At 52.2% G+C, this 26,239-nt stretch overlaps 1 protein-coding gene and 1 long non-coding RNA gene across 3 annotated transcripts; one reads left to right on the top strand and one right to left on the bottom strand.

Annotated features, from left to right (window-relative positions):
• Positions 1-972: 972 nt before the first annotated feature.
• LOC138246661 (cornifelin homolog A-like) lies at positions 973-22,723 on the top strand. Of its 2 annotated transcripts, XM_069201404.1 has the most exons (4): positions 1,078-1,366; positions 9,986-10,096; positions 12,448-12,584; positions 18,748-22,723. In XM_069201404.1, the coding sequence occupies exons 1-4, from the start codon at positions 1,093-1,095 to the stop codon at positions 18,835-18,837; spliced, it is 612 nt and encodes a 203-aa protein (XP_069057505.1). In that variant the 5' UTR covers positions 1,078-1,092; the 3' UTR covers positions 18,838-22,723. The 2 variants fall into 2 exon arrangements, with proteins under 2 accessions (XP_069057506.1, XP_069057505.1); XM_069201405.1 differs by lacking the exon at positions 9,986-10,096 and having other exon boundaries at positions 973-1,366.
• On the bottom strand, positions 21,996-25,034 carry LOC138246662 (uncharacterized). The gene is made up of 5 exons (XR_011194327.1): positions 24,952-25,034; positions 24,616-24,663; positions 24,136-24,183; positions 22,086-22,181; positions 21,996-22,037 (listed from the first exon to the last, which is right to left on the bottom strand). It is a non-coding gene; the product is annotated as an uncharacterized lncRNA (long non-coding RNA).
• Between the last annotated feature and the right edge of the window lie 1,205 nt (positions 25,035-26,239).

The raw sequence follows: 26,239 nt of genomic DNA, 5'->3' as shown, positions 1-26,239 counted from the left end.
GAAAGAGGCGGAAACGGAAAAATAAAGATATTTCTCTTGTTACGCCTCTCCTGGGGAGATTTTCGGCGCATTCCCAGGTTTACGAGTCCTGGTAAATCTGGGAATGCGTCAAACTCTATGGATGTTGAACAGAAACCCTCATGTAACACCCAGCGAAACGCCTCCCTGGCGCAGCGATTTGCGCTACATGACATAACTCTGTATTTAAGACGTCATACAGGGCCGCACAAGGCAGCTTCATAAATCTCACTTAAGGTTTGTGTCACCTTTGCACCACGTTGCCTGGTGCAGGAGTGAGGAAAATTGAGCCATACATGGCCAGGCAATGGGCCTCATGATAAGAGCTGCAGTGGTGTAAAGCATGCGGCTGTGGGTGGAGCGGGAGACGCGGTTACTGGTCCTGGCTCCACTGGTGCAGAACATGTGGCGGAGGAGGAGGGCCACAATGGTGTAGTGAATGCATGTAGTGTATGGTACATGCCTGTGGATGAGAAGCACCCACTGAGGAGGGGGGCACGGGTTGGTATAGGACTGGTATCACCCCCTCTAGTCTGCAGGCCGCAGTGGTGGACACCATGTGCCCACACACCAGAGCACATCGGAGCGGGGTTTTGCTGCCATGAATCCTCTGACTCTCATAAAATGGCTGCAAAGGGGCCCGTGGGCGCCATGACACCCAGGAAGGGTGTCCATGTGCCATGTCCTCTGGTGCGCTGGGATGGATGCGGGGATTTCCAACCTCACTGCTGGGCTGGTCCTGGCTTCAGCCTTTATTTCCACGACCTTCTTGTGTGTTGACACTATCTCCTGTAAACAAAGGGGTTGCCTTTAAACTGTTGTTCACTGTGCGCGGAGAGGCCGGCGCTGGGCAACTGGGCACAACTTGGGTTGTTCTTGGTGCCAGGCCCGCTCTCGGTTGGTGGCTTTGGAGGGAAACTCCCGGTCAGTTGTTGTGGGAACCGCTGAGGGACAAAGGGGCGCAGTGTGTGATCGCCGGCAGCCTGGAGCCGCCCCAGGGGCAGGGGCTGGTCCCGGTGGGAAATTCCCAACCTGTGGGAGGGTCAGTCCTGCCTGAGGGGTGAGGGGTATAAAATGTCACCTCAGGGAGCGCAGGTGTGCAGTAAGGAGGCGGCCAGGCGAGGGGGCGAAGGTGCACGCGCCCATCACAGAGCAAACTCCAGAGGAGCGAGCATCCTCCACGGAGGAGAGAAAACTACACACTCCGCGAAGAGTAAACTACACCGTCCACAGGGAGTAAACTACACCGTCCACAGAGGAGAAAAAACGACACACTCCACGGAGGAGAGAAAACTACACCATCCGTGGAGGAGAGACCACTGTACCACCACAGAGGAGAGAAAACAAGGTAGGAGCCGCTGGCTGTCTGCACCTCTTTACATCCCGGGGCCCTCCATGCTAGACTTTTACTCCTTTCTCCTCCTCTCCGTTTCTCAATCTCCGCCTCTTTCTTTACTCTTCCCTGTCTATTTTTTAATTTACGACGTTTTGTACCAGTCGCTTCCGTGTGTGTGGCTCAGCACAGATGAGATAGCTCAGTGGGTTGAGCACTCGCTGCGTAAATCCGGGTTTCCCTGACGATAAGACGGTGCACCAGTGTCTCTCGTATATGTTTATTTGTGTTTACTTCTCCGGGGTCTGTAGAGGGGTTAGTTAGTGCCGAAGGGGTACTAGAGTTGGCCTTTCCTCAGCGCCCCTCTGCTAGCCGGCGCCCTGGGCGTCGGCACGGTTCGCACATGCCAAAGGCCGGCCCTGGATGGGGCTTCTCTCTAGGCCCAGTTACTCCTGTCTCTTGCAGCCCCTCGACGGCCTCTGTGGTCGTGGCCCCAAGATCACGGGGTGCGACCAGCATGGCCAGCGCTCCGGGATATGCCCCCTCCGACTGGTGCACCCCCACCCCTAGCTGCAGGTGGTCTCAGGACCCCACTACTACACCCAATGATGGTTGTGTTACTGCACCAGCGAGGGCTGGGGGCACTCCTACATCTCCCACCATGGCCCAGGGGACACCTGCTAGTCCACTGTACCTGCCCCATGCGGGGCCACCCCAGCACTTTAACCCTGACCTCCCCGGGTGCCCCCAGACTGGGCTTCGGGTGGGTGATCAGTACCGCAGCCACGTCATCCCTCCCAGGACCCTCTCATGTCTTTGTAGCGCCAGCCTGGGCTTCTAGCAGCCCCCGCCTCTCCCTGCCCCGCTCCTTGTACACTAGCCTAGCCCGCTGTGGTCTGTGCGTGACCCTCCTGTCCCTTCCTCAGGCGCCAGGCGTGATGTCTCAGAAGCTGTGCCCACTGTGGTCTGTGCGTGACCCTCCTGTCCCTTCCTCAGGCGTGATGTCTCAGAAGCTGTGCCCACTGTGGTCTGTGCGTGACCCTCCTGTCCCTTCCTCACTGCCAGGCGTGATGATGTCTGAGAAGCAGTGCCCGCTGAGGTCTGTGTGTGACCCTGGACTGTCTCTTCCTCACGCCAGGCGTGATGTCTCCGTAGCAGTGCCCGCTGAGGTCTCTGTCTGACCCTAGACTGTCTCTTCCTCACGCCAGGCGTGGTCTCAGAAGCAGTGCCCACTGTGGTCTGTGCGTGACTCTCCTGTCCCTTCCTCATCGGCCAGGCGTGATGTCTCAGAAGCTGTGCCCACTGAGGTCTGTGCTTCACCCTGGATTGTCTCATCGTCACAAGCCAGGCGTGCTGTCTCCGTAGCAGTGCCCACTGAGGTCTGTGCGTGACCCTTGCCCGTCCCTTCCTCACGCGCCAGGCGTGATGTCTCCGTAGCAGTGCCCGCTGAGGTCTGTGTGTGACCCTGGACAGTCTCTTCCTCGAGCCAGGCGTGATGTCGCCGTATCAGTGCCCGCTGAGGTCTGAACCTGACCCTGGACTGTCTCATCCTCACATGACAGGCGTGATGTCTCAAAAGCAGCGCCCGCTGTCTCTCCCAATATCTAATGTATGCACATGATGTAAAGCCTTTGACCCTATACAATGAGATGAATAGCGCTATAAAAGAAATAAAAAAGCACTTGTGCAGACTGATGCATCTGACTTTCTGAAATCACGGAGTCCCTGAAGGTGTCACTGGACGAGGGCCAAAAAAACCCTCGTTGTACCAGCCTGTTGGCGGCTTTGATGCGGCCTCTCGCGACATTGTGCGTCAACATGTGGCAAATATTGGATCGGGTGGAACAGCCATGAATTGCCTCAGTTCCTTCCTAATGGCCAGAGGACACGCAGGCCCTGATTTATACATTTTTTGAGCCGCATTTATGTCTTAAAGCGGCGCAAACGTCCAAAATACAATTATATTTTGTACGTTTTCGCCGCTTTTGATAAAGAAAAATGCCGCAAATGCGGCGCAAAAAAGTATAAATCACGGTCTCAGTGTGGAGGAAGCCACATTTTTCCAATGCAAACCCCTCAGATGTGGAGCACCCCAGGGACCAGCATTGAGCCCCCCGCTGTTTAACATCTATAGGTCCCGCCTAGCCCTGGTGGAATCATTCCTTATCAATATCATTTCATACCAGATGACACTGAGCTGATGTCATTATATGGGGTGTCATGGACACCTCAAGGAGGAGGGGGGTCCTGGGCTGGCTTCGAGATTACCACTTGCAGTGTAACCATGACAAGAACGAAATTCTCCTCTCCGGTCCCAACCCTAGTCCGGGTTGGACTGGATACTTGGTTAATGGCGGTCCAGCCTCCCCTCCGCCAACACGGGTGGCTAGAAATCTTGGGTAATCTTCGATCACCTACTTTCATTCGAATCTCAGTTTCTTTCTGTAGTGAAAAGTTGCTTCTGGGTTATGAAGGCATCCGGAGTGGAATCTTCAAATGTCTCGTACCTGGGCCACCTTCCTTCCTGATTCACCGCCGTTAGGTAGCCCAGGATAACGCAGCACGCCTTTGTAGGAGGCTGGCCTGGTGTGTGGTGGGTACCTATGGTACTTACACCTTATACCAGGTCCAGGTATCCCTTATTAGTGAGGTGTAGGCAGTGCCTAGAAGCCAGGCTCTCTAGGGGTAGCTGTGGATGAGCAGCCAAGGCTTATCTAGGAGACATGCAAAGGTCATTCAATACCACCATAGTCACACTTAGTACTCACACACATGAACTTACTCCCAGTTTTACAAAAATAAAGTACTTTATTTTGGTGACACAAATACCAAAAATACCAAAGAGACTATACTCCCTTAGGAGGTAAGTAATACACAAATTATATACACTAGTATGCAGACATACACATAAAAACAGTTAGTAACAGTGCAATTAGTGAAAATTACAATAGAAATAAATAGCCCTAGGGGAGCACAAACCATATACAAAAAAAATGGAATGTGATAGTCCCCCACCTAGGTAAGTAGAGCGTGTAGGAGGGAGCTTGGAGTAGTAGGAAAACCCAAAGGTAAGTACCACAACCCGCCCCAGCGACCAGGAAAGCAGGAGTAAATCACCTTAAAACAGAACACCCTCTTAGAAGAAAAGAAGGATAATGCAAAACCCAGAAGAGACTGCAAGACACCAATGTTAGATTCCTGGACAAGACGACCTGTGGAAGAAGAAAATGTGCCAAGAAGCCTTGACAGCTGCAAAGGATGCGATGCATGGGGGTACTGTCCTGCGTGGGGAGGCAAGGGCTTACCTCTACCCAAGTTAGACAGCTGTAAGAGAGGACCGTTGGGACCATTTCAGTCCACCACCCGTGATGGAGGATCCAAGCAGCTCAGCAGGAGAAGGGATACACACAGCCGGTCGGTCGTCATTGCAGTTGGTGCCTGCAGAAGCAAGGGAGTTACTCCTTCACCCCAAGGGAGAGTCATTCTTCCTTCTGATGCAGGCTGAAGACGGGCTGTCCTCAGAGGATGCATGACGGGGAAATGTTGCGTCTTGCTTCTTTATTGCAGCTTGTCGGGTCCTGGAGCATCCAAATGCAGTTTCTTTAGTCAGAAGTCAAAGTGGAGGTTGCAGAGGAATCCTGCTGGACTCTTACAATCCTAATCTGAGAAACCACCCAAGAGATGGACCTTAAATAGCCCTGAAAGGAGGGATTGGTCACCTAGGAGGGGGTTCTGACGTCACCTGCCGGCACTGGCCACTCAGATGCCCCCAGAGTTCCCTGCCAACCTCGAATCCAAGATGGCAAAACCCAGGGACCCTCTGGAGGAGCTCTGAGCACCACCCCTGGAGTGGTGATGGACAGAGGAGTGGTCACTCCCCTTTCCTTTGTCCAGTTTTGCGCCAGAGCAGGGATTGGGGGTCCCTCAACCAGTGTAGACTGGCTTATGCAGGGGGAGCACCAACTGTACCCTTCAAAGCATCTCCAGAGGCTGGGGGAGGCTACCCCTCCCAAGCCTGTAACTTATTTCCAAAGGGAGAGAGTGTAACGCCCTGCTCCCAAAGGAAATCCTTTGTTCTGCCTTCCTGGAACCAGGCTGTCCAGGCCCCAGGAGGGAAGAAACCGGTCTGGGAGGTGGCAGCAGCTGGGGCTGCATGGAAACCCTCAGAAGGCTGCAATGGCAATACTGGGGGTCCTCTAAGGAGCCCCCTGAGTGGATGGAATCATACAACCAATGCTTGCAAAAGCATTGGGGTTTGATACCAAACATGCCCAGGTTCGGAGTTACCATTATGTAGCTGGACATAGGTAGTGCCCTGTGTCCAGTACCCGCATAAAATGGCGTCCCTGCACTCACAAAGCCCGGGAAAATGGGCCTGGAGTTCGTGGGGGCACCTCTGCTGGTGCAGAGGTGCCCTCACACACAGGTACTTTGCACTCTGCCCTCTGGGCTAGAAGTCCTGCCATAGGGGTGACTTATAAGTGACCTAGTGCAGTGAAAAGTGGCAGCGAAAGGGTGCTTCCACCATTCACGCAGGCTGCAGTGGCAGGCCTGCAGAACCATGTGATTGGGCACCTTTGGGTGGCAAAATATATGCTGCAACCCATAGGGATCCCCTGGAAACCCAATGCCTTGGTTACCTCAGTACCATATACTAGGGACTTATAATAGGGCACCAGTATGCCAATTGTGGGTGAAATACTGGGTTACCAGTATGGAACAACCAGATTTAGAGGAGAGACAGCATAATCACTGGGGGCAGAAAATGGGGGTAACCATGGCAAAAAGAGGGTACTTTCCTACACGTACCCCGCACCCCTAGCCCTTGCACCTCTCCTGTTCCCTACCCCTCCACCCCAGCCCTTGCACCTCTCCTGCTCCCTACCCCTCCACCCCCAGCCCTTGCACCTCTCCTGCTCCCCACCCCTCCACCCCCAGCCCCTGCACCTCTCCTGCTCCCTACCCCTCCACCCCCAGCCCTTGCACCTCTCCTGCTCCCTACCCCTCCACCCCCAGCCCTTGCACCTCTCCTGCTCCCCACCCCTCCACCCCCAGCCCCTGCACCTCTCCTTCTCCCCACCCCCAGCCCTTGCACCTCTCCTGCTCCCTACCCCTCCACCCCCAGCCCTTGCACCTCTCCTGCTCTCTAACCCCCCCAGCCCTTGCACCTCTCCTGCTCCCTAGCCCCCACCCCAGCCCTTGCACCTCTCCTGCTCCCCACCCCTCCACCCCCAGCCCTTGCACCTCTCCTGCTCCCTACACCTCCACCCCCAGCCCTTGCACCTCTCCTGCTTCCTACCCCTCCAGGCCCCCAGCCCCCCAGCCCTTGTTCCCACAAACCCCCACCTTCTCCATCCTGTCCCATGTGATAATGATTTTGCTGGCTCGGCTCCTCTCGTACTCCGTCTCTCAGAGTCAAGCCGAGCTGCCCCTCCCGTACTTGTCCTGGCTCGCCCCCTCTATCTGCCCCAGGGTGCTGAGGAGGGCGCATCTGACAAGGCGTCTGAGCTGAAGCTGAGACTGCAGACGCCCAGCGCCACCGTAGCGCAAAGAGGCCTAGCGCGTGGTGAACTCGGCACTACATATAAAGTACTTTACAATAAGATGCGCCTTGAGGCAGGTCCGCTTCTGCCACTGTTTGATGTTTAGCTCTTTAGTCCCCGCCCCTGGAATGTCCTTGTAATCATTAGCTTGGGGGTTGGCTTGGCTGGGTGGTGGGGGGTCTGCGCCCTTTGTTTGGTTGCTAAAGGCTGTAATTTGAAGGTTGGGCTGATACAGGCCCATCAGGTCCCGCAGGAGGACCCGGCGGGGGTCCAGGGTGGGGCATGAAAAGAACACTCAGGAATGTCAAACTTTCTTTTAAACAAACCTTTGTTGGTGCTGTTTGTTTACAAGATGCAGCAGTGACGTCGCAGCTGGCTTTCATGATAAGCAGGTCGGCAATGATTGGGGGGGGGGGGTGAGAAGGGGCTTGGAGTGTGACTGAGGCCTTTGTTGGGGGAGAGTGCGCTAGGGGCCAGGTACCTGGTCTCTCTGAAGAGGGTGAGGGTGGGCCGTCCCCTCTCTGGGGGATGAGAGTGTGGGGCACACACGCCTGGTCTCTCTCTCGGAGCTGAGGGTGTGGGGCACACACCTGGCCTCTCTCTGGGGGCTGAGAGTGTGGCGCACACACACACCTGGCCTCTCTCTGGGGGCTGAGAGTGTGGGGCACACACACCTGGCCTCTCTCTAGGGGTTTAGAGTGTGGGGCACACACACACCTGGCCTCTCTCTGGGAGCTGAGAGTGTGAGGCGCACACACACACCTGGCCTCTCTCTGGGGGCTGAGTGTGGGGCACACACACCTGGCCTCTCTCTGGGCTGACTCCCTCGCCTCCATGAGCCATTCAAGATGAGGTTCCGCTCCCTCGGGGGCACCAGTCTGGAAAGAGAGCTTCACCCCCCGAGTTTGAAGAATCAGGAGTATTGAGAATAAAGTCCAGAGTGAACATCCCGTTAAAGTCCTGTCCCCTTCTGGCCGCCCAAGTCTCACTCCAGACCCTCCGTGAACACTCAGAGAGAGAACTGGTGGAGAGGATGTGTGTCACGCCCAGCGCTGCCGTCTGTGGAGCTGGGAAACCAGGCTCGAGTCTCGGCGTCGGCTCAACATCCTGTGATCCTGGGCAAGTCACTTTATCTCCCCGCAGCTACCAAAATAACGACGTCCTTGTAACTGGTGCTCATGTAAAGCGCTCCGATACCTTCGGGTCGAGTTTGCGCTATATAAAACTATAAATAAATGCGAAAGAGGTCAGAGCAGTGAGTTTCCAGTTCCTTCCTGAGCTGTTGAGGGGTACACTGACATTGGACGGGGTGCTGTTCCAGATCTTAAGGGGCGCAGGCCAAGAAGGCTTGATTTCTTTTCTCCTTCCTGCAGTGCTTAAGTTCTGGTCTGTTGGTGCGGTGCTCCTGTTCTGGGGTCCACCAGGCCGACAGGAGCCTTGGTGCAGAGCCCCAGTCTTCAAACCTTTAAATGCCGGATTGACGCACTAGTTTAGGGGTGCATGTCCTGGCTGTGGCGTACAGTGTGAGACGTAAGGAGGGTGGGGAATGGACAGTAGAGGGGTGTAAAATGGGGCTCGTGTGCTGTGAGTTGTTAGGTGCCTCTGGTTTGGGGGTGCACATCTCTGAGCAATGCTTCCCAGGCCCTGCTATAGGCCATTGGCTCCCAACCTCGCGAAGCCTCCTTGGGGGGTCCGTGACTGCTTAGAAAATGAAATAATATTAACAGATTGGGTCCCCAGCTTTTAGGAATGGCTCAGTGGGGGGTCCCCAGATTCCAGTAATGATTCAGTGGGGGTCCCTGGGTTCCAGTAATGATAAAGTGGGGGTCCACAGAAGCCAAAAGGTTGGGAACCGCTGCTACAGGCTATTCCCAGAAAGCCCTTATCTCTTCGCGCCTTGGGGCCACCGCTCGACCCCATTTAAGCGTTGCTGCCCGCCAGTGTGCCATGCTGGGCAAGGTCTGTGATCTCCAGTGCATTGTGATAAGCCTGCCATCAGAAGCAGAGGGAGATCTGTAAACTTATTGCTGGCTTCAGCAGGTAATGGGCCGTGAAAAAGGCCCAACAGGGCCCCCTCCATCGTGTGCCGGGCTGGGCGCCCGATACTCGCCCTAGTTCAGCTAATACCGAGCCCGGTACCCGACCTCAACCGGGCAGACCCAGAGCATGTGTTTGATATCCGCTTCTGCTTGTTGCCAACTTGGGCATATCGACGGGAAACCCGACATCCGGGAGGGGCAAGCGGGCACCACATACACTCTGTGCAATATATTATTTTGAATATATTGGAACTTTGCGTTTCGGGACACCCTTCTGGGGTACTCAGTCATTTTCGCCCAATCCTTCATAGCAATCTCCCTGCCCAAATCACCCTCCCATCTACGAGTTGCGACGATCGGATCCTCCACAGCTTGTGCAAATGCCTGGGCAAACCACGTTGCCACCTTGCGCCCCTCGCCCGTGGTGTACAAGAAGAGAATTCTTGTAAAACAAAGCCCTGCTATCAGCAAAATGCTTCTGTTGGCCAGAGCCCGGCGCACGGGGATCATCTAGTGTAGAGGGACTTGTAAGCCATGCAGCTGGTGCTGAGGGCACCCAGGCTGGCACCCAGGCTGGCATCCTGCAGGCCCACAGCTCCTGCTCCCCTCTGGGCCAGACACAATGTGGTTTACACAGCCAGAAAGCACCACAATGGTGCCTCATTTCCAGTATTTTGTCTTACATTTGCTGGGGGGATTGCCTGAGATTGTAATGCCGCTCTTGTAATTAAGATGTTGTTCGGGAAATCCCATCGCAGGAGCAGAGAAACAACGCGAACGAGGAAAACGCAATGAGCACCTATTCACATCATACCTGACTTGGTGTTTTTTCTTTCTAAGCACAAATTGCGTCCTCACATCAAAAACGCAGACGCGCCTCGCACTAAGATATCATGAAGCGCCAGCCAGCCATTTCCATACTTTCTTGGCGCTCCCCATCATTTCTGCAAAGGAAGTTACGCACATTTGGCCAAGACCTCTGTTCTGTGAGAGAATATGCTCATTGTGACGCACAAGTTATAGTTATAAACCTTGTGTTACTCTTATTTCAGGATCGGACATGGCTCATACAGTCAGCACCCAACCCCAGGGCGTGGGCTACGGCGCCCAGAGAAGCCAGTGGCACTCGGAGGTGATGGACTGCATGGACGACATGGGCGTCTGTGAGTATTACACACTGCACGCGAACAACACATACACAGGTGCATGTTCACTCATGCACACACATGGGCGTCTGTGAGTATTACACACTGCACGCGAACAACACATACACAGGTGCATGTTCACTCATGCACACACATGGGCGTCTGTGAGTACTACACACTGCACGCGAACAACACATACACAGGTGCATGTTCACTCAGGCACCCACACACTTCCGTCTGTGAGTATCACACCCTGCACACAGATGACTCTCACATACACACATGTGGATGTTCACTCATGCACACACATGGGCGTCTGTGAGTACTACACACTGCACACGAACAACACATACACAGGTGCATGTTCACTCAGGCACCCACACACTTCCGTCTGTGAGTATTACACACTGCACACGAACAACACATACACAGGTGCATGTTCACTCAGGCACCCACATGGGCGTCTGTGAGTACTACACACTGCACGCGAACAACACATACACAGGTGCATGTTCACTCAGGCACCCACATGGGCGTCTGTGAGTATTACACACTGCACGCGAACAACACATACACAGGTGCATGTTCACTCAGGCACCCACATGGGCGTCTGTGAGTATTACACACTGCACGCGAACAACACATACACAGGTGCATGTTCACTCAGGCACCCACACACTTCCGTCTGTGAGTATCACACCCTGCACACAGATGACTCTCACATACACACATGTGGATGTTCACTCAGGCCCATAGACTGGCATCTGTGAGTATCACACCCTGCATACATATACCTCACACATACACAGGTGCATGTTCACTCAGGCACACACACCGGCATCTGTGAGTATCACACACACATGACTCACACATACACACATGTGGATGTTCACTCAGGCATACACACGAGCATCTGTGAGTATCACACCCTCCACACACATGGCTCACACATACACAGGTGCATGTTCCCTCAGGCACCCACACACTGCCGTCTGTGAGTATCACACCCTGCACACACATGACTCTCACATACACACAGGTGCATGTTCACTCAGGCACACACACTGCCGTCTGTGAGTATCACACCCTCCACACACATGGCTCCCACATACACACATGTGGATGTTCACTCAGGCACACACACGGGCATCTGTGAGTATCACACCCTCCACACCCATGGCTCCCACATACACACGTGCATGTTCATTCAGGCGCACACACACGTGCACACCTCTGTTCTTAAGAACTGTGACCACTCTGCTCTTCCCTCCCTCCCCCACCATCTCGGAGCCCCCGCTATTCCCCACACAAACTAACAGTTTTCCAGTTTGGCTGGGATCCTGTGGTCAGATGTGCTAAACATTTTAACAGTCGCAACGCTGCGAGTTGGTGGTTCCAACCATTAAAACACCTTTTCTTATTTACTAAACCCGTGTTAGTCATTGTAAAAGATTTTCTGACTCCTAAAATGGGCTCCTGAATGGATACTGATCCGGTATCTTTAAGGGACGTGTTTGAGGTGTCCTTCCAACGCCGACCTGAAGCCAATGCATCAATGTTTTGTGGACAAAACCTGTTAGCAAAACATTGGTATTTTACTGACACCTCAAAGGAGGTGGTAATCCATTTGCAAAAGGGAAGCCCCCCCCATAACCTTTCCTTTTTGGGAGTGTAAAAGAAAACAAGAGGAGGCTGTGGTCCACAAACATGAAAAAAATACACTTTTATTTTTGAATGTAATCCCATTTCCAATAAGGAAAACGAGCTGCATTGAAGAAAAAAAAATGTTTGGCTTATTAAATAAACAATCACATACATGGTGGTCTGCTGACCCCAGCAGGCCACCATCCCTGTGATGGCCTCCAATCGTAGGGAGCCGGAATTTGCAGTCCGACCATCCTAATAGGAATGACCCACTAAGATGTAGACTTAAGAATCAACCTATTAGTACCTAGGTCAGTTCTTAAATGCCTTTACTGGTCACAAATTGCAACCAGAATTTTGTGTCCCGTAAATAGTGCACATGGCCCCTGCTTCATTACTGGGGCGCGGGTGTTGGTCGCTCGGATACAGTTGCAGCAGTGCTGGCTCAGTCCACTGGTCTACCTCCACTGTCCGCTGGACTACGCCAAGTTGAGGATATACCCGTGGCGCTACTGAGATCCTGGTTTGTTGCGGCTCCAACCTCTTGAGTCCTTGAAGATGGACTAACCTGGTCCCCTCTGGAAAGGCCACAGGAGAGGGGAGCACAGTGAGCCTGGAGCATGTTTGTAGGACCCCTACATCTGTCTGTAAATGGGCTGAGTAGAATGGAAGACTGGGAGAAGAAGATACTTCTGGGCATTGTCCTCACTCCCCTCTCTTTCTAGGTCTCTGTGGCACCTTTGTACCCTGCATCCTGATGTGCAAGGTCTCCCGGGACTTCGGGGAGCACTTCTGCCTACCATGTCTGCCAGGATCCTTCCTCGCCCTGCAGACCGCCATGAGAGAGCGCTGGCACATTGAGGTAAGGGGGCACCCTGACTGCTTCTGGCATCTCAGGGCAGATATTCTGTGGAACAGTCATGGTTGGACAATATATAGCTGGGTATGCAAGGCCTGGCATAAGAGGAGGGAACATGAGGCTCGCAGGAAGATGGGGCCAAAACAGAATGGTGAACGTCTCTCTGTGTTTTCAGGCATGTCAGTTATATGTGTGTGCATACCACTATATGTTTGGGTGTGTGTTTACGTATATCAGTAGACTTGTGTGTGCACATGTTTAGGTGTCTCAGTATGTTTGGGAGATGTTTGGGTGGGTGTGTAGGTGTTTTGGGGTGTCAGAATGTGTTTGAGGGAGAGTGTGTATGCGTTTAGGTGTCTCCATCTGTTGTGGGGTGTATGTGGGTGGGTGTTTTGATGTATCAGTCTCTGTAAGTGTGCGTGTGTATGCGCGTGTGTCTGCATGTTTAGATTTTTCAGTATGTGGTTGGATGCGTGTTGGCCCTCTTTGCAGTGTCACCCCTAAAATTTTTGCCTTTTTCCCTCCACTTTTTGCTGAATTAATTTTTCTTTGCCTTAGGACTGTGTACAGTTTCATCAGGAGACTCCTGATATTTTTAAACCCAAAAGGGCTTTATTTTATTGGTCTCCTGCCCAAAATCTCCTCTATTTCAATGTAAGTCAATCAAGAAAGTCAAGTCCCCCGTTTTATTTTTAAAATCTCCCTCTAACAAGTTCAAAATGTTGGGAAATATGGTGCATTGGATCACTGAGGGCAGGAGGAATGGGGTGGTACATGGACTCAGATAACAGAGGGCTGAAGGGAGATGGGCAGGGGCACCAAACTGACCTTACAGGGCAGGCGTCAGGGGTTGTAGCAGCACAATCCACCGCACAAGGCAAGCGGGACGGCAGTGCAGCACAGCAGGCCATGGTAAGCAATAGGGAGGGACAGGATCATGCACAGGGACAGCAGAGAGCAGAGGGGAAAGAGGCAACGGCAGCAACCTGACCATACCGGGCAGACAGGAGGGACAGTTGCAGCATAACGGACCATGTAGGGCAGGTAGGGTGGACAGGGCACAACAGCAGACCAGACCGGGCAGGAAGGAGGGGATAGGGGGCCTGCACATAGGAAAGGGGGCAAGGGGGCAGAGCAGGAGCAGCAAGCTGACCACAGAGGGCACGCGGGAGGGCACTGGAAGCACAACAATCCATGGAGGGCAACAGTGAGACAATCATGGCATAGAACGTGGGAGAGGGTCAGGGGCAGCAAGCTGACCACACAGGGCAGGTGGGAAGGGCTGCAGCAGCACAGAAGATCATGCATAGCAAGCCGGAGGGTTAGAGGCAGCACAACAGCTAAGGTGGGCAAGTGGGAGGGGATAGAGGCATGCACGAAGGACAATGGAGGAGAGAAGGGAGGGGTAGTGGCTGGACACAGACAAGAGGGGGCAGGGGAGGGGGCCTCACAACAGACCAGACCATGCAGGGCAGGCAAGAGAAGCAGTTGCAGCACAACAGAGCAGGGAGGGCAGAAGAGAGTGGCAGCAAAATGGACCATGGACGACAGGAGGGATGGTACCGAAACATGGAACTCGGACAGGCAGGGTGGAGGTGGCAGGGACAGGCGGCAGATATTTGATCATGGTAGGCAGGTGGGAGGGGCCGTGGCATGCCCATGGAACATGGCGGGCAAAGAGGAGGGAGTGGGGGCAAGCACAGACATTGGAGAGCAGGGGGAAGGGAGGGTAGGGGCAGCAAGCTAAGCACAGAGGTAAGCAGGAGGCAATGATGGGAAATCCATATGGGCATTGGAGGGCAGGAGGAGTGGGCAGTGACATCAAGCTCAGTAGAGGGCAGGGGCAGCACATCGAAACATTCAGGGCAGGAGTGAGGAGGCTGGTGTATGGCCTCGGACAACAGAGGGTAGGGAGGAGGTGGATGGGGCAGCAATCTAACCGTTCATGAAAGGCTGGAAGGGCAATGGCAGAATAATGGCCACACAAGGTTGCAACGAGGGAGCCGGGGCATGGGCTTGGACATTGGATGGCAAGGAGAAGGGGGCAGGAGTAGCAAGATTGGGTGGGGGCACCACAATGCCTGGCTAGGACCTGCATCCAACTCCCCTCCCCACCATGCATTGTGATAGGCATCTTACCTAACGCAAAAAAACACTAGAATTTCACTGAAAAAAAAGAAAGGTTACAGGGATGCTATAGTTAGGAAATAGAATTTAAAAAACTTTGGAAATTAACAAAAAAAAACCCAAAGGTTACAGGGACATTATTGTTCTGTTCAGATTTTACACACACAAAACCAGAGGAATTCAGCTGTTAGAGTTATTTCAAGTAACTATATGTATATAGTTACATATATAGTTACATATATCCTCAACCTCCACTCTCTAACTCATCCCAAATCCCAAACCCCATTCTATTACTATGATCCCCCTAAGATTCTTTCTTGACTTCCCTCCTTGAGTCACCCCAAACCTCATTTTACTACAATGATCTCCAAAATAACACTTCCCAGACTCTTCCCTCCTCTATCCCTCCTTCAACTCATCCCAAACCTCATCTAACATAAACTCCCAAATAACACTATCTAGACCCTTCCCTCCTCTAATCTTACTTTATCCTATTCACACATCTACTGCTTAAATTAACAATTCATACTTCCCTATGCTAATCCACCACTAATCCTTTGGGTTCCGGTATAGTGTGCTACTCACTGTAAGTGCTTCAATGCCTCGTCAGAGGTATTAAGCGCTATATAAATACAATTACAATTATTATGCTACATGAAGTGTCCCACTGCCATGTCGGCTTGGCATTAAAACCCCCTTGCTAAGCCAAGCCTAAATCTCCCCTTTTATTACACATACGTCAACCCTAAGGTAGTCCCCAGGTAACCAATAGGGCGGGGTCCTGTGTAAGTGAAAGGTTGGAAATGTACTTTTAAGTTTTACATGTTCTCCCAAATTCTTTTTTCATTACTGTGAGGCCTACCCTTCCAATAAGATAACATTGAGGATGCCGTATTACATTTAATAAGCTGTGATTCCTAAATGAAAGGAGGTAGACATAACATGTTTGGGACCTGTGAAATTGTAATGATAAATCCCCTTTAACATTAGTTGGATTTTTCATTACAATTTGGAACATGCTACATTTGGAAAGTTGGCATTTTTCTGCCCTTAGCTCTTCATACCTGTAGTCTTAGGTCACATGTCAGGGTGTAGCTGAGAGACATTTTGAATATCTCCCACACACAAACACACACACATGGATTAAGAGTGCCTGAATGGACCATGTGCTGGCAGAATGGGAATGAAGCAAAGCTCATCACAGCCCCACTTACAACTGAATGGCCTGTGCTCTGCCTTCAAACAAAGGGACTAACAACCCTGCATTGTCACTGTAGTCAGCTTGGAGCAAGGGGAGTCAGGAAATTCCTTGCATTTCAAAGAGCCCTTCCAGAAGCTTCTCCCACCTTCCAGGAGAAGGGCACCAGGGTATAAAAATAGAACCTTCAGACCCATTCGTCAGTTCAGTACTAGACCTGCTAAAGGGTTCTCAGTGGACTGCCTGCTGCTGTTAACTGCTGTGCAGGCTACCTGGAAGGAATGCTTTGCTGCCTGGAGCCTGCTTTGAACCCTTAGCCCTGTGTTGAGCCCTCTGCATCTTCAACTGCACCCGGGACTGGCAGAATTGACTCCGAGGCCTACTTTGCTGGCCTCCTGTTCAGAACCACAGGGACGTAACAGTCCCCCACCATCTTGACTCTGCATCTGGACTCAGTCTGACTGAGTCATAAACCCCCAAGAGGTTCTCCTACCAGCCCCTTGATTGTGGTGCTAAAGGTTCCCAGATGGCCAATTCACAAAACTGAGGACGCATTTGTCCAAAAAGTGCACTGAGAACCAAGAGGAGACTGGGACCCACATGCTCACCTATCCGCCCAAGGTGCATCACCGGTTTGATTGACACAGCAGCTTCTCCTGCTATGTTTTCTCCACAGCAGCAAATTCATTTCAGTGGTCCTTCGCCAATGGGGTATCCAACCTTGCAGAACTGTCTTAGGCTGCAGGTCTCTGCTTCATCCCCCTGCAGGTTGTAGAAATCTTCACTGGGGGTTCGACCCAAGGCCATCCAACCATTAAGCTCCCTCCTCGGACGCCTCTTGCAGGCTTGCCCCGCTGATCTTTACCTTCTCATTTTTCTTAAAAAATGTTTTCAAGTCTGAAGGTAAATACTGACTGGGCCAAATCCACTTCTTGTGTCTGAACCACACTCCTTTGAGGTCACCCTTAACTTTGGATTTTGACCATGGTCTCTCACGACTAGCTGTCTGTGGATTGGCACTTTGATCTTTTGGGTGCTATTTCGAACCTTAAAATTAAAAAAAATCATAACTCCGGTTCCACTGATTGGAATTGTGTTGTTTTGGTGACAAATAATTTATTACAAATTACACTTATTTTTCTAAATTGGTTAATGGATTTTTCTTGTATTGTTTTTTTCAAATTATTACTGATTGTGTGTTGCAGATATATATTCTTTCCGCATTGCCTCTAAGTTAAGCCTGACTGCTCTTTGTGCCTAAGTTACCCAGGGTTGAGCCCAGGTTAATTTAGTGACTTTTTATGGTTCACCCTGAAAAGAATTGCAGCTGTTGCTTGACCAGGGCTCACATTCCAGTCAACCAGCATCCCAATTTCTCACAGTGTTTTTAGGTGTATCATTATGCTGTGTGTGTTTAGATGTCTCAGTGTGTTTTGTGGTGTGTTTGGTTGGGTTTTTAGGTGTATCAGTATGTCTGTGTGTTTTTTCAGGCATGCTAGTGTATGTGTGTGTGTGTGTGTTTGTATCATGACTTGTTTGGGCGTGTGTTTAGATATATCAGTGAGTGTGTGTGTGTGTGTGTGCGCACTTGTGTTTAAGTGTATCAGCATATTTTGGGGTGTGTTTAGGTTAGGGCTTTGGCGGGTGTTTTGGTATATCAATATGTCTCAGTATGTTTTGCATGCGTTGGGTGAGGGTTAGGTACTTCGGTATGTTCTGAGTGTGTTTGGGTGATTGTTAGGTGTTTCAGAATGTTTAGTAGCTGGAGAGGAAGAAGCTTGAGGGCAGGAGCTGTGGCCCAGGCAAGGTGCAAATGTAAGATGGGGGCCTGGTCTTGCGCAGCTGGAGGGGGTCAGCAGTGGAGCACACACAGAGAGACACTGCTGGAGGGGGAGGGGATCAGCAGTGGGGCACACAGTGAGGCGCCGCTGAATGGGGGATGTCAGCAGTGGCCCACACCCAGTAAGATGCAGCTAAAGGAGGGCTGGCATCAGTGTGGGACACACAGTGAGGTGCTGCTAGAGGGGGAACAGCAGTGAGGACTCCTAGTAAGCCACAGCCAGGGTGTGGGGGAGCAGTGGATCACACTCAGTGAGACGCGAATGAAAGGGGGTGGCAGCAGTGAGACACACCCAGTTAGATGAAGCTGGGAGGATTTTCAGGGGGGCACACCCAGTGAGAGCCGGCAGGAGGGTGGGGGTGCTGCAGGGGGGCACACCCAGTAGGACACAGCCGGAGTGGGGCTGGCAACAGAGTGGCACAGTCAGTGAGCTGCAACTGGAGGAGGGGTGGCAACAGGGAGATACACCCAGTGGGATACAGCTGGAGGGGGTGGCAGCAGAGTGGCACAGTGAGATGCAGCTGGAGGAGGGGGTGGCAGAAGGGTGGCACAGTGAGATGCAGCTGGAGGAGGGGTGGCAGCAGGGAGATACACCCAGTGGGATACAGCTGGAGGGGGTGGCAGCAGGGTGGCACAGTGAGGTGCAGCTGGATGAGGGAGTGGCAGCAGGGTGGCACAGTGAGATGCAGCTGGAGGAGGGGTGGCAGCAGGGAGATACACCCAGTGGGATACAGCTGGAGGGGGTGGCAGCAGGGTGGCACAGTGAGATGCAGCTGGAGGAGGGGGTGGCAGCAGGGTGGCACAGTGAGATGCAGCTGGAGGAGGGGTGGCAGCAGGGAGATACACCCAGTGGGATACAGCTGGAGGGGGTGGCAGCAGGGTGGCACAGTGAGGTGCAGCTGGATGAGGGACTGGCAGCAGGGTGGCACAGTGAGATGCAGCTGGAGGAGGGGTGGCATCAGTGGGTCACACTTGCTCACTTCCTCTGTTTCCTTCCACAGGGCTCTATCTGCAGAGACTTCTTCTGCCAGTGCTTCTGTGGGCATTGTGTGCTGTGCCAGATGGCGAGAGAGCTGAAGATGAGGCAGTGAGCACCCCCTGCCCACAAAGGGAAGAGGGGATGCCTTGGCCAATTCCACCCGAAGAATGGGTCTCTCCTGCTGCTTTCTGACTCAAAATGTCCACTATGCCAAGGCTTGATACCCAGGTCCTTCCTTATAACAAAGAAATTAATGCAGATTGATCCAGGAGCTGGCATCTAAAATGACCTGTACCTTCCCCTGGGGGTCGGGCAGGGGTGCCCCTAACCCTGCCCGGGCTACCCTGTTCTCAGGGTCGCCATCCTGTAGCAGGAAGAAGCAGTGAGCCAGGCCCAGGTATACTTGTGTACTTTCAGTAGTTTCCTTTCCTTCCGTACCATGCCAATCAGTAGTAAATGGAAGGCAGATGAGGGAGTCAACATCGTGACGCCTTTAGGGATCAAAAAGTGTGTGACGTCACTTCTGGCACTCCTGACATTTTCGTGTATCGAGGTCCACGCTCTTCTCCCATCTGAGGGGTTCACTGTATGGTGGCAGCCAGTGGGGAAGTCTAAAACTACCAAAGAGGGCAAACACCCCTCCACCACCGCCGTTGCCTCCAATAACCCTTGATGCCCCCCATACTCTGAATGTAGAGAAACAGACTTACTTCCAAGGCCCCTGTTCTCCCAGTACCCACTGAGGCACCACTACCCCGCAAGGTACAGCTACAGATATACTTCAAAGCTCTAACTTCCTTAATATACCTTCCAAGCCCCTACTCTCCCCACGAATCACCTAGAACCAGGAATTTCCAGCTACAAACCAGCTGACAAGCCCCTGGGCACCTTCAATCACCGCCATCTCACTACCATGTAAATGTAGACCAAGCCCCTGGGGCCACTTGAATCACTTCTATCTCATTACCGTGCACACACAGACCTACTTACAAGCCCCTGGGACCCCTTGAATCATTGCTATACCATTACTGTATACATGCAAACCTGCTTACAAGCCCATGGGTACCTTCAACCACTGCTATCTCATTAATGTATAAATGCGGACCAGCTTACAAGCCTCTGAGCACTTTTAGTTGCTGCTTTCTCATCACCCTATAAATGTAGACCTGTCTACATATCCCTGAGGCCACTTGAATCACTTCTATCTCATTACCGAATACACACAGACCTACTTACAAGCCCCTGGGATCCCTTGAATCGTCGCTATCCCATTTCTGTACACACATAGACCTGTTTACAAGCCCCAGTGGCCACTTGAATCACTTCTGTCTCATTAATGTATAAATACAGGCCTGCTTACAGGCCCCGGGAATCCTTAAATCACTGCTATATCACTAATGTATACATGCAGACCTGTCTACAGGCCCGTGGGCCCCTTGAATCACTACTATCTCATTAATGTAAACATGTAGACCTGCTTAAAAGTCCCTGGTGCCCCTTGATTCACTGCTTTCTCACTACCCCAAACATGCAGATCTGGGGCCCCTTGAATCACTGCTATCTCATTACCCCATACATGCAGACCTGGGGCCCCTTGATTCACTGCTGTCTCATTACCCCATACATGCAGATCTGGGGCCCCTTGAATCACTGATGTCTCATTACCCCATACATGCAGACCTGGGGCCCCTTGAATCACTGCTGTCTCATTACCCCATACATGCAGACCTGGGGCCCCTTGAATCACTGCTATCTCATTACCCCATAAATGCAGACCTGGGGCCCCTTGAATCACTGCTGTCTCATTACCCCATAAATGCAGACCTGGGGCCCCTTGAATCACTGCTGTTTCATTACCCCTTACATGCAGACCTGGGGCCCCTTGAATCACTGCTGTCTCATTACCCCATAAATGCAGACCTGGGGCCCCTTGAATCACTGCTGTTTCATTACCCCTTACATGCAGACCTGGGGCCCCTTGAATCACTGCTGTCTCATTACCCCTTACATGCAGACCTGGGGCCCCTTGAATCACTGCTGTTTCATTACCCCATACATGCAGACCTGGGGCCCCTTGAATCACTGCTGTCTCATTACCCCATACATGCAGACCTGGGGCCCCTTGAATCACTGCTGTCTCATTACCCCTTGCATGCAGACCTGGGGCCCCTTGAATCACTGCTGTCTCATAACCCCATACATGCAGACCTGGGGCCCCTTGAATCACTGCTGTCTCACTACCCCAAACATGCAGATCTGGGGCCCCTTGAATCACTGCTGTCTCATTACCCCATACATGCAGACCTGGGGCCCCTTGAATCACTGCTGTCTCATTACCCCATGCATGCAGACCTGGGCCCCCTTGAATCACTGCTGTCTCATTACCCCATACATGCAGACCTGGGCCCCCTTGAATCACTGCTGTCTCATTACCCCATACATGCAGACCTGGGGTCCCTTGAATCACTGCTGTCTCATTACCCCATACATGCAGACCTGGGGTCCCTTGAATCACTGCTGTCTCATTACCCCATACATGCAGACCTGGGGCCCCTTGAATCACTGCTGTCTCATTACCCCTTACATGCAGACCTGGGGCCCCTTGAATCACTGCTGTCTCATTACCCCATACATGCAGACCTGGGGCCCCTTGAATCACTGCTGTCTCATAACCCCATACATGCAGACCTGGGGCCCCTTGAATCACTGCTGTCTCATTACCCCATACATGCAGACCTGGGGCCCCTTGAATCACTGCTGTCTCATTACCCCATACATGCAGACCTGGGGCCCCTTGAATCACTGCTGTCTCATTACCCCTTACATGCAGACCTGGGGCCCCTTGAATCACTGCTGTCTCATTACCCCATACATGCAGACCTGGGGCCCCTTGAATCACTGCTGTCTCATTACCCCATACATGCAGACCTGGGGCCCCTTGAATCACTGCTGTCTCATTACCCCATACATGCAGACCTGGGGCCCCTTGAATCACTGCTGTCTCATTACCCCATACATGCAGACCTGGGGCCCCTTGAATCACTGCTGTCTCATTACCCCATAAATGCAGACCTGGGGCCCCTTGAATCACTGCTGTTTCATTACCCCTTACATGCAGACCTGGGGCCCCTTGAATCACTGCTGTCTCATTACCCCATACATGCAGACCTGGGGCCCCTTGAATCACTGCTGTCTCATTACCCCTTACATGCAGACCTGGGGCCCCTTGAATCACTGCTGTCTCATTACCCCATACATGCAGACCTGGGGTCCCTTGAATCACTGCTGTCTCATTACCCCTTACATGCAGACCTGGGGCCCCTTGAATCACTGCTGTTTCATTACCCCTTACATGCAGACCTGGGGCCCCTTGAATCACTGCTGTCTCATTACCCCATACATGCAGACCTGGGGCCCCTTGAATCACTGCTGTCTCATTACCCCTTACATGCAGACCTGGGGTCCCTTGAATCACTCCTATCTCATTTATTCTCATGTCTCATAAACATGCAGACCTCGCCCTCCCAGTATCCTTCTAAAAGCCTAACCCAATAAACTATAGATATAGATCTGCTTTCCAGACCCCATTCCCCCTTGAAGCGCCCCTACTGCTTAAATGTACAAATACACACTTTATTAGGCTGTGCAGTTCCATTATATACCGATATAGGCCTGGTTTCCCTACCTCTGCTACCACCAGGGTCTTTGGGCCGCTTGAGCACCCCACCACTTTACTATGCAGGTGAGGTCTTCCTACAAGGCTGTGCTGTACTATTATCCTTCCAGTTATGGAGCTGTTTACAAGACCCTCATCTGCCCCATCCCTTAAAGCACCCGCCCCATGGATAGATCCCCTGCAGCGGCACAGGAAGTCCGAATAGGACAACTTCCGGTAGTACTGTCATTTTATGCAAAACTGTTCACACATGAACTGAGTGATGTACCTATGTGCCGTCAAAACTGTTCTTTATTCATCTCAATAAACTCTCTCAGAAGAAGCCTGTCTGTGTGTCATTTGGTTCTGAGACATTAGGGAGCCCCAAGGAGGCCTGAGGGAGACACAGCCCTACCACCCCCAGGCTAGAGCACAGGAAGCAAGTGTGAAGGCTTCCCCCAAACTCTAAGACCACAGTGTCAGCCAGTGGTACCCCAGAATCCACTGGAAAGAGAGGGGAAAGTGGAGGGAAAGAGAAACACAGGTCCACTGGTTTTGTGAGATAAAAGTTGTTCGCAAACCCAGGAGTCTTGGAGTAGTGTTCCTCAAAGACAGACAGCACGTCTTTTTGAAAAAGAGATGAACTTGTTGTGTGTTAAAGACTACATCTCCGTAGGAAGAGATGAACGCACAGTGTGTGATACAGCCAGCACCTCTGTAGGAAGAGATGAACACGCACCTCACTGGAAGAGATGCACAGTGAAGGAGACAGACAGCACCTCTGTAGGAAGAGATGAACACGCACCTCACTGGAAGAGATGCACAGTGAAGGAGACAGACAGCACCTCTGTAGCAAGAGATGAACACGCACCTCACTGGAAGAGATGCACAGTGAAGGAGACAGACAGCACCTCTGGTGGAAGAGATGAACACGCACCTCACTGGAAGAGATGCACAGTGAAGGAGACAGACAGCATCTCTGTAGCAAGAGATGAACACGCACCTCACTGGAAGAGATGCACAGTGAAGGAGACAGACAGCACCTCTGTAGGAAGAGATGAACACGCACCTCACTGGAAGAGATGCACAGTGAAGGAGACAGACAGCACCTCTGTAGCAAGAGATGAACACGCACCTCACTGGAAGAGATGCACAGTGAAGGAGACAGACAGCACCTCTGTAGGAAGAGATGAACACGCACCTCACTGGAAGAGATGCACAGTGAAGGAGACAGACAGCACCTCTGTAGCAAGAGATGAACACGCACCTCACTGGAAGAGATGCACAGTGAAGGAGACAGACAGCACCTCCGTAGCAAGAGATGAACACGCACCTCACTGGAAGAGATGCACAGTGAAGGAGACAGACAGCACCTCCGTAGCAAGAGATGAACACGCACCTCACTGGAAGAGATGCACAGTGAAGGAGACAGACAGCACCTCCGTAGCAAGAGATGAACACGCACCTCACTGGAAGAGATGCACAGTGAAGGAGACAGACAGCACCTCCGGTGGAAGAGATGAACACGCACCTCACTGGAAGAGATGCACAGTGAAGGAGACAGACAGCACCTCCGTAGGAAGAGATGAACACGCACCTCACTGGAAGAGATGCACAGTGAAGGAGACAGACAGCACCTCCGGTGGAAGAGATGAAGACCTGGGGCCCCTTGAATCACTGCTGTCTCATTACCCCATACATGCAGACCTGGGGCCCCTTGAATCACTGATGTCTCATTACCCCATACATGCAGACCTGGGGCCCCTTGAATCACTGCTGTCTCATTACCCCTTACATGCAGACCTGGGGCCCCTTGAATCACTGATGTCTCATAACCCCATACATGCAGACCTGGGGCCCCTTGAATCACTGCTGTCTCACTACCCCAAACATGCAGACCTGGGGCCCCTTGAATCACTGCTGTCTCATTACCCCATACATGCAGACCTGGGGCCCCTTGAATCACTGCTGTCTCATTACCCCATGCATGCAGACCTGGGCCCCCTTGAATCACTGCTGTCTCATTACCCCATACATGCAGACCTGGGGCCCCTTGAATCACTGCTGTCTCATTACCCCATACATGCAGACCTGGGGTCCCTTGAATCACTGCTGTCTCATTACCCCATACATGCAGACCTGGGGCCCCTTGAATCACTGATGTCTCATTACCCCATACATGCAGACCTGGGGCCCCTTGAATCACTGCTGTCTCATTACCCCATACATGCAGACCTGGGGCCCCTTGAATCACTGCTGTCTCATTACCCCTTACATGCAGACCTGGGGCCCCTTGAATCACTGCTGTCTCATTACCCCATACATGCAGACCTGGGGCCCCTTGAATCACTGCTGTCTCATTACCCCATACATGCAGACCTGGGGCCCCTTGAATCACTGCTGTCTCATTACCCCATACATGCAGACCTGGGGCCCCTTGAATCACTGCTGTCTCATTACCCCATACATGCAGACCTGGGGCCCCTTGAATCACTGCTGTCTCATTACCCCATAAATGCAGACCTGGGGCCCCTTGAATCACTGCTGTTTCATTACCCCTTACATGCAGACCTGGGGCCCCTTGAATCACTGCTGTCTCATTACCCCTTACATGCAGACCTGGGGCCCCTTGAATCACTGCTGTCTCATTACCCCATACATGCAGACCTGGGGTCCCTTGAATCACTGCTGTTTCATTACCCCTTACATGCAGACCTGGGGCCCCTTGAATCACTGCTGTTTCATTACCCCTTACATGCAGACCTGGGGCCCCTTGAATCACTGCTGTCTCATTACCCCATACATGCAGACCTGGGGCCCCTTGAATCACTGCTGTCTCATTACCCCTTACATGCAGACCTGGGGTCCCTTGAATCACTCCTATCTCATTTATTCTCATGTCTCATAAACATGCAGACCTCGCCCTCCCAGTATCCTTCTAAAAGCCTAACCCAATAAACTATAGATATAGATCTGCTTTCCAGACCCCATTCCCCCTTGAAGCGCCCCTACTGCTTAAATGTACAAATACACACTTTATTAGGCTGTGCAGTTCCATTATATACCGATATAGGCATGGTTTCCCTACCTCTGCTACCACCAGGGTCTTTGGGCCGCTTGAGCACCCCACCACTTTACTATGCAGGTGAGGTCTTCCTACAAGGCTGTGCTGTACTATTATCCTTCCAGTTATGGAGCTGTTTACAAGACCCTCATCTGCCCCATCCCTTAAAGCACCCGCCCCATGGATAGATCCCCTGCAGCGGCACAGGAAGTCCGACTAGGACAACTTCCGGTAGTACTGTCATTTTATGCAAAACTGTTCACACATGAACTGAGTGATGTACCTATGTGCCGTCAAAACTGTTCTTTATTCATCTCAATAAACTCTCTCAGAAGAAGCCTGTCTGTGTGTCATTTGGTTCTGAGACATTAGGGAGCCCCAAGGAGGCCTGAGGGAGACACAGCCCTACCACCCCCAGGCTAGAGCACAGGAAGCAAGTGTGAAGGCTTCCCGCAAACTCTAAGACCACAGTGTCAGCCAGTGGTACCCCAGAATCCACTGGAAAGAGAGGGGAAAGTGGAGGGAAAGAGAAACACAGGTCCACTGGTTTTGTGAGATAAAAGTTGTTCGCAAACCCAGGAGTCTTGGAGTAGTGTTCCTCAAAGACAGACAGCACGTCTTTTTGAAAAAGAGATGAACTTGTTGTGTGTTAAAGACTACATCTCCGTAGGAAGAGATGAACGCACAGTGTGTGATACAGCCAGCACCTCTGTAGGAAGAGATGAACACGCACCTCACTGGAAGAGATGCACAGTGAAGGAGACAGACAGCACCTCTGTAGGAAGAGATGAACAC

This window comes from Pleurodeles waltl, chromosome 7, assembly GCF_031143425.1.
Source record: "Pleurodeles waltl isolate 20211129_DDA chromosome 7, aPleWal1.hap1.20221129, whole genome shotgun sequence".
In the NCBI taxonomy this organism is placed as follows: Eukaryota; Metazoa; Chordata; class Amphibia; order Caudata; family Salamandridae; genus Pleurodeles; species Pleurodeles waltl.
The sequence above is the reverse complement of the archived record's forward strand: the minus strand, read 5'-3'. Positions and strand labels throughout refer to the sequence as shown.

What these genes read in the sequence shown, in the direction of transcription:
- LOC138246661 (XM_069201404.1), top strand. Translation starts at nt 1,093, where the DNA reads ATGTCACCTCAGGGAGCGCAGGTGTGCAGTAAGGAGGCGGCCAGGCGA. An exon ending in CACAGAGGAGAGAAAACAAG is followed by an intron (nt 1,367 to 9,985) that starts GTAGGAGCCGCT and finishes CTCTTATTTCAG; the next exon opens with GATCGGACATGGCTCATACA. An exon ending in CATGGACGACATGGGCGTCT is followed by an intron (nt 10,097 to 12,447) that starts GTGAGTATTACA and finishes CTCTCTTTCTAG; the next exon opens with GTCTCTGTGGCACCTTTGTA.